The 8592-nt window shown below is 38.2% G+C and overlaps 1 protein-coding gene across 1 annotated transcript; it reads left to right on the top strand.

Annotated features, from left to right (window-relative positions):
- The first annotated feature begins 233 nt into the window (after positions 1-233).
- Positions 234-7214, top strand: rmnd5b (required for meiotic nuclear division 5 homolog B). Its single transcript, XM_055178391.2, has 10 exons — positions 234-378; positions 1299-1475; positions 1828-1970; positions 2221-2358; positions 2473-2573; positions 2664-2830; positions 3916-4081; positions 4201-4303; positions 5151-5305; positions 5386-7214. Exons 2-10 carry the CDS (start codon positions 1337-1339, stop codon positions 5447-5449), a joined length of 1176 nt encoding a protein of 391 aa, XP_055034366.1. The 5' UTR covers positions 234-378; positions 1299-1336; the 3' UTR covers positions 5450-7214.
- The last annotated feature ends 1378 nt before the right edge of the window (positions 7215-8592 follow it).

Genomic DNA, 8592 nt, shown 5'->3' with positions numbered 1-8592 from the left:
AAAAGACGCAAATAAGAATAAAATTCAGAAAAAATTAAATAAAAAGGCTCAACAGTAAACCATAGTCCTCCTCACCTTGTTTCATCTGATGAGAAGCTGAAGCGCAGAATCTGATGTCATAAAAATCATGGATCTGTCTTTTTATGACGTGAGAGACTATAAGTTTTAAATTCTTATATCTTTTAAATGTTTTGGAGCACAATAGTGTAGCTATGCTAGATGCTAACGTATTAATAGTAAAAACAAAACCCTTTAAAGGATATAATGTAATGTAGGTATGAGCATTGACACCGCCGATCCGCAGGCGGCAGTAGAGCGCTGGAGATTCAGTGACTGCATCGCTTCAGGGACGTCTGCTGAAGAGTGCTGTCAAAACAGGCAAGAACATCATGTTTTATTTCATATATGCTTTTATTTTTAGCCTTCAGAAATTCATTAGATTTCTCTTCTAAGTGAGCATAGTTTTAGTCATCGCATAAGTCAACATCCAGGTTTAAATAACTGGTTTAAGAGCCGTACTGATGGATAGATATCCCGGTTATGCTAACAGGCTAGCTGATTGTTTTGATCACGTAGTTCCTCGTATCCGTAAACAATGTCAGTTGTTTTTTACACACAGCTTTAAAAAAAACCTTTTAAGATCGTTTCTCTGGCATGCTCTGATAAATGTAGTTTATATACCCTGAGAATCAGAGCCCTTGGTTATTTTACCACATCATTGTGCAATCTTTGGGCTTTAATAGCAACCAATGAGTGACACACACTGTCTGATACTTTATGTTGACGTTAAACTGAAACATTTATGCACGCGTCTGTTTGTTTTATTTAGTTGTATTTTTGTTTTGTGGTACATTTGATCATTTAATATGAACATTTAAATGAATATTTTGAGCATGTTTACGTTGTTGTAGACTTTATTTAAACGGGAATAGGCCTGCAAGCCTAAACTGTGTTCAGGAGATCTTTGATGATTTGACCAAATCTCCTAATATTGAATGCTTTGTAAAGCAGTGGGTCAGGTGGATTCACATGTTCTAGTCCTGTGTTATCTAGAGATCACTAATCTGTTAGTTTGATTTAATCATGCAAACATGAAGATTGGTGTATTCAATTGTGATTGATTGGATCTGTGTGACGTCATTGATCAAAAACCTTATATATTTTGTAGATCTTTAAACACGAATTCAGGGTCCAGTAATTACTTATTTACTTTAATATTTGTCAAAATAACAACAACAAAAATGATATGTGTGTTATGAATAGATGTCATTGATAACTCTGTGTCTGTGGTTGTGTAGGCAGTATTGTTGGGTGTAAAGCTATAAGAGCTGTGCTGATGGAGCAGTGTGCGTGTGTGGAGAGAGAGCTGGAGAAAGTGCTGCACAGGTTTGTCACATACGGACATCAGTCAGAAGAACGACTGGATGAGCTCCTCAGGACCGTCTGTGACCTGCGCAGTCGATTGGTCGCCTACGGTGTGCCACAAAGAGTTAAACTTATCTAAAAGATGATTGTTTATTTCTATCATTCAAATACGTGTTTTAAAAATCGAGCAGGCTGATGAGAAGGAAGTCAGATCCAGGTGTTGTTTATTTGCTTTTGAAGTCAGAAACAATGAGTGCACGCATCAATAATAGCCTACGGTGTAAACAAACAGGCCAAAACAGGAAGAAGCGTGTTTAGCTTATTGATTTCTATCTATCCCACACATTAGGTTTGTAGATGGTTATATAAGCCATAAAGATGATGATGATGATGATGATGATGATGAGTCACAGTAGCATATGTCTATTTCAATGAAATGAGTTTCTTTTGTTTCTCCTTTAGGTGTGCAGGATGCAGATCTGTCAGTGTTGCATCAAACAATGGCGCAGTGTTGCAAGGAGATCAAAGAAAGCGTGCAGGTGCTCGCCTCACGGCACAAGGACATCCATGGCAGTGTTTCAAAAGTGGGCAAAGCTATCGACCGAGTACGTTTTGGAAATCTTTGCTTGTCATAATGCACTTTGATTTTAGAAAGTTACTGTCCAATAACTCAAGATTGTCACAGACCACATACGAGACATTTACTGATCTGTGTCTTTAATGGTTTTGTTTCTCTACACATGAATCCATCTGATGTTTTGTATTTTGCTTTAATAACATTGGCCCATGATGTAAACAATGTTTTTCGTAAATGTTTGTCTGTATGTCTATAAAGATGTTTGCTCTGTTATGCAGAACTTTGATGCAGAAGTGAGTGCAGTTATAGCTGAACATGTGTGGGATACTCCAGAGAGGCAAAAATACCTCAGTGAAACCATCGTAGAGCATTTATATCGACAGGGCATGCTGAGCGTCGCCGAAGACCTCTGTCAGGTACGACTTTTTGCTTTACTTTGTAATAGAGATGGTTTTTAGTTGCTATTGGTTATTTTATTGTTGTCATTCATTGTTACGTCTAAGCACTAACATTGTTTTCTGTGGTGTCAGGAGTCTGGTGTAGTCATTGACATGAGCATGAAACAACCTTTTCTGGAGCTCAATCGTATCTTAGAGGCTTTAAGAACACACGATCTGCGTCCAGCACTGGAGTAAAACTTTCTCACATACGCACCACGAGTTCATCAATATCATGCTTTCATTTACACTACATTGAATCATTTGTATGATGGCTGTAACAGGTGGGCAGTGACAAACCGTCAGCGTCTGCTGGATCTCAACAGTACACTGGAGTTTAAGCTGCACAGACTTTATTTCATTAGTCTGCTCAATGGAGGAGTCGGCAAACAGCAGGAGGCTTTACAGTACGCCAGACACTTCCAACCGTTTGCATCGCAGCATCAGAGAGGTGAGGAGGATGACGTGGAGGAACCGCCATTTAGACATCACATTTAGGTCCTTTAAAGGTGCGCTAAGTGCTTTCTGGGCAATGCCGTCGATATTTGACATCAACACCTAGTCGGAGCCGATGGTGTCGTGGCAGGAGCTTAGCCAGAACGTTTTTTCAGGGGTGGCCATGTGGATCATTTCTATACATTCTACAGAATTTGTAAATCACAAACATACACAAAGGATTTAAGTTGATTTCCAATGCTATACAAAAGAAGGAAATGTCTGCTGATCATTTCTGAATAAAACTGCTGGTAGAACTTTTATGGAAGGTAACTAGGTAAATAACACTGATTTTACTTACCTGATCACCTGATTCATGCTGAACTTTCGCTGCTGAAGTATCAGGTTTGACTGCTATAGACTAGTAGAGATGCACAGATCGGCTCTAACGTCACAGAACCCTGTTATAATAAATGATCCACCTCACACCCGTGACTTTCTCTCATTTATATATCCGAACCCTCCCAATATAGTCTTATTACATTTACTGTGACAGATATATGATGGGGTAAATGAACATGTTTTTAAAGTTATTGTGTCTGTCACACACGTAAAGCACGTCAGACTATAGTAAATGATCACATGCTCAGAATTTTAAATGCGTTTACATTTTGAATAATGTAGATGATTTTTCATTGTCAGTGATTTAACGCATTCACTCACGACCCACCAATTAATCATGGTATTTTTAATTAGTTGAGTGGCGTACATCCGCACATTTTTAGCTCCTGCACGTACACGCATGTTTCTCCCATAAAGGCAGCGCTACAGACTGCTTACATCAAAGAGCACCAAAAACATAATTTGCCGCTGCAGACCGACTGGTGAATGACATCAAATGAACGTGAGAATAATACTTTTCAGTGACAGACAGACATTCAATATCATTTCACCTCATAAACACATGCTGGTAAGAATGTCCTAAAGATGGTTTTCATTTCACAATCTGGTTGCTTGACAAGAGGTTTGTAATGCCATCATGCAACAATTTTCCTCAAGTTGCCATCTCAGAGCTCCTGACTCTTTATTTGTGCTGTGTAGATATTCAGATCTTAATGGGCAGCCTGGTGTACCTCCGGCACGGGATCGAGAACTCGCCTTACCGTGGTCTTCTGGAGACGGATCAGTGGGCAGAGATCTGTAACATCTTCACACGGGACGCTTGTGCGCTGCTTGGACTCTCTGTGGAGTCTCCACTTAGTGTCAGGTCAGAAGTCAGATCTCTTTGTTAACATCATTTACATATCATATGCACAAAATGAAAAGCTTTTTCTATCCAGAAGGATTAATGTGTTACCTCTCAATCATGTTTGCTCTCGCAAACAGTTTTGCATCAGGCTGTATGGCTCTGCCGGTGCTCATGAACATCAAACAGGTTATTGAACAGAGACAATGCAGCGGTGTGTGGACACATAAAGATGAGCTACCAGTAAGCCAGTCTATCTCTATCTCTCTCTATCTCTCTCTCCCTTTCTCTCACTCTTTTTAAAGCATCATAAAGAGTACTGTTACTGTTTGTGTAAAATAATGTTCAAGTCTTTTCCAAATGTTTATATAAAGACAATTTGATCATTCATAAATCATTACCTCTGTGTCGTTCTAAACCACCAAGTCCTTTGACATTTTTAGATTTTTGATGAATACTGGGAGGGTTTTTGGTGAAAGACATCATCAAAAAGGTCCATGTGCCATCAGTAGTTCAATAATAATATCATGAACACTTTTGTGCGTAAAGAAAACAAAACAAACAATTTTATTCAACAATTTGTTTTCCTCCTTTGCCATTCAGTGAGCGTTTACAAGCAGACTACAGCGCATACTACTGATTTTTTTAAATTGAAGCCATTATGCAAACATTGTAAACAATACTTAAACCGCTCGTATAAATGCACAAATGACATCAGCAGCATGCGCTGTCGTGAACGTGCACTGAATGACCAAGAAGGGAAAACAAATGGTTGAATAAAATGTTTTTTTTTCTTTGTGCACAAAAGTGTTTTGTGTCGCTTCATAATGTTGTTACGGAACTGCTGATGGCACATGGACCTTTTTGACCAGGGACCCTCAGCGGTATTCATCAAAAATATCTAAAAGACAATCAAAGGATTGATGGTTTTACACGACACAGGGGTCAGTGACTTTATCAAATAGTAATTTTGGGGGTGAACTGACCCTTTAAGGTGCATTACTGGTTGATTTCTAATTGATAATGAGAAACTGTATGGCATTATTGCAGAGAGATGAATACATTACTCTGTGTGTTTGTGTTTACACAGATTGAAATCGACCTTGGGAAGAAGTGCTGGTATCATTCAGTGTTTGCCTGTCCAATACTGAGGCAGCAGACGTCAGAAAGTAATCCACCTATGAAGCTCATCTGTGGACACGTTATATCCAGAGATGCCCTTAACAAACTTACCAACGCTGGAAAGTAAGAATGCAGTTCGAGAGTCACAAACAAATACATTTAAAATCACTTTTAAATGTTTGAAATCCTCTCTCTTTTTTTAGGCTGAAATGCCCGTATTGTCCAATGGAGCAGAATCCCACAGATGCCAAACAGATCTTCTTCTGATGTCTTTTTGGAGCAGAGCTGAATGAAGCGTCCAAGGTCTTTCAGAGCCGCAATTTGAACGATTGTCATTCGCGGGCATTATGATCCTCGTGTGGCGCCACCTCCGTCTACAAAGCTTTTAGTTTACAGAGGTCGGCGGGCAAACGTACCTGTAGTACCCGAATCTGTAAGTGAACCTCATGAGGGAAAGATCTGTGTGGATCATTAAGACGGTGTAGTATAAACAGGCTTTTATAAGTATGTATCTGCTCTACATTTATTTCTGTTTTAATTGCAGAAGGTTTTTTTTAGGTTGTCAAGCTATAACACCTCTTCCTTCTTTTGGTTTTGTGTGATTTTTAGTAAGCGATTGAGTGTAACGCGTCTGCGCGGGTGACTTCTAGCCAGAATATATCCACAGTTTCCTCTTTACAGAAAGCATATAAATAACTGAATGGGGATTATTGCACGTGTATCATAGAAATGATTTTTCAGTATGTATATAAACAATGACAGAATAAAGGTGGATGGATTGGTGAAGGCCTGGTTGTTAACGTTAGAGACCGGTGCGTGCGTGTTGTAAACGTAATGTTGATTGTAAATGAATGACGTCTCACTTCTCCATGTAATAAAGTGTTGGTGATTGGACTGAATAGTGCATCAGTTTGAGTTTTCTGACGTCTGATGACATCTTGTTCAAATGAAACCTCTGTGCCACATCTTTGCTCTGTGTATTTAAAACAAAATCTTCTAACTATACTGCAGTGAGTTTGATTTGCCATCAGTAGATCTGCATACGTTGTAATGTATTACACACACAACTGAAGATTAGACTTGACGGCTCTGAGTTCATCAGCTTGTGTTCATGAAATAAATCCTCTGCAGGCTGCACGCAAAATATAAAATGAGCAATCGATCCCTTAACGTGTCTATCACACTTTAACTGTGTCCATGATTAATGTACAGTTGATGTTAGACTGAGCGTGTGTTTGTGCGTGCGTGCGTGTGTGTTTGTGCATGCGTGCGTGTGTGTTTGTGCGTGCGTGTGTGTGCGTGTGTGTTATATTGCCCATTAGCTGGAGATCTTCCAGGTGAAAGGTGGAATAATATTTGATCCCTCAGGATATTTCTGTATAATCCTCCCTGGCTTTAATGCTGTGTAAACGCTCATTGCTCAGCTGTAAAAATGAACATCTGTCTGTGTCCTGAATGTGCATGCTAATGCTGAATGTGTGGATATGTAAACTACAGATTGAGAAGGATTGAATGTAAATAGAATTGAAATCCTTGCCCACCAGAAGTTTTCCTGACTCGTGTGGTCCAGACCTGAAACCTTTCTAGATCTCTTTGATGTGGAGGATAAACCAGCAGAGTTGAGGTCTACAGAGTTAAAAGATGAGTTCTGTTTTCTGTTAAACATTTTTGTTTTGAATAAATTGTTCAAGTTAATTTGATGTTTTACAGTTTCTTTATTTTGAGAGCTGCAAGAGGCGTTGCACATTTGAAGCTGTAGCAATGTGTGTTGGAGTGGTGATGTGTGCTGATACTACAGCCGCGTGTGTTTTCTTTTCTTTGGTAGACAATCATTTGTTATCTCCCCAAAATGTGTCGGATCAAAGCAGAGATCTGTGTTATAACCTCAGTTTAAGGAAGTGTTTTTTTTTTTTAGTTTTCATTCAATGAAGACTCTGCTTTCTAACAACTATTGTAAATATTTATCTTCCAATAACACAGTATGTTTATTATACTTGCATCTAAATAATAAAATGATTTATACACAACTGTCTTTTTTATTCCTATTCAGTTTTTGTTTCTTAATATTTTGTTTCTATAACTATATTTATATACAGTATATATTAATGCTCATAAACGTACAATAGCAAATAAGCAACAATGTTTAAATGAGATGTTCACCCTTTATACCCACAAGAGGGAAACCTCACTTCAGAAATCTGTAAGAGTTAACTACACACAAGGCCCTAAACTACTGGTGACCTGTTACTCTTAAACAATTCCTTTTATTAAAACTTATTTAAATGATTTATATACTTATAAATCTATATCAGTGCGGTCAATGTCGCTGAAATTGTGATCACAGTGCAGAAGAAAGCTAATTGTACATTTTTGGCTCATATGCGGTATGGACACATATCTGTCTGGTCATTGAGTGTCACCATGGCAACACCTGCTTCAATGTTTCCACACGATGACCTGTGACCCCTGGAGTCTAGCAGAAGGGTATAAAAAGAGTTTGACTAGATATTGAATCCTAGGAGGCAAAGCAAAGCATTAATAGGCTTTTATCATGTCAAGAAAAATAAATGAAGTGTTAAAGTAAATCCAAAACATGAAAACTTCTCACTTAAAGCAGTAACCCGTAACTTTCTGAGTTAAAAAGAAATAAAAGTATATATTTGTGTATAGACCACCACCCTCTATAAATAATTAATGGTATAGACACACATATTCATTTAACAATACTTTTATGAATGTCTTAATTTTAATCTGGTAAGGCTTTGAACTCTTAACAACTTTATTTTTCTTGTTAAATATTTTGTGTTTTTAATGCACCTGATATGCTGATTCAGGCAGTGTAGTTGATTTGCTCCAGAAACAATTTTAGTAATGTTGGTTAAAAGTTTTCTCACATCCTGATAGCAATCAAGATGTTAAGTCGTCTAAAATGTATTTTTATAAATGAATGTAGTCAATAATTGCCCTCCAACCGAATTAAAAAATAGGACAAACGCAATTTTTGCTACATTTGCGCACCCTGTTCACGCAGACATCATACGTCATGCGCGTTCACGTGAGGTCTGTAAACACAGCCAGAATGACAGGCAAACAAACTTTCCTGCTGAATTGACAGCCTGCACAGGAGCAACAAAACGAAAGACATCTTTTGAAACAAACAACATCGACAGAAAGCGTCTGGATCAGCAAAGAGCAAAAACCTGAATTAACATCAATAACTTTAACGTTACTGCTGAGATGGACACAGCTGCGTGAGGAAAAGGGTCTGAAATGGTTGCTGACTGTGTTTTGTAAGGTAGGTACGCGATATAATTTTATTTAGATGGATTCAGATCTTGTATTTTGATGAAACACTGTGTTGCATGTGGTTTGTGTACCTCCACGAATTAGAGTAACAATATTTATGTTTT

This window comes from Misgurnus anguillicaudatus, chromosome 16 (assembly GCF_027580225.2).
Source record: "Misgurnus anguillicaudatus chromosome 16, ASM2758022v2, whole genome shotgun sequence".
NCBI classification, from domain to species: Eukaryota; Metazoa; Chordata; class Actinopteri; order Cypriniformes; family Cobitidae; genus Misgurnus; species Misgurnus anguillicaudatus.
This window is presented reverse-complemented; position numbering and strand designations above follow the sequence as displayed.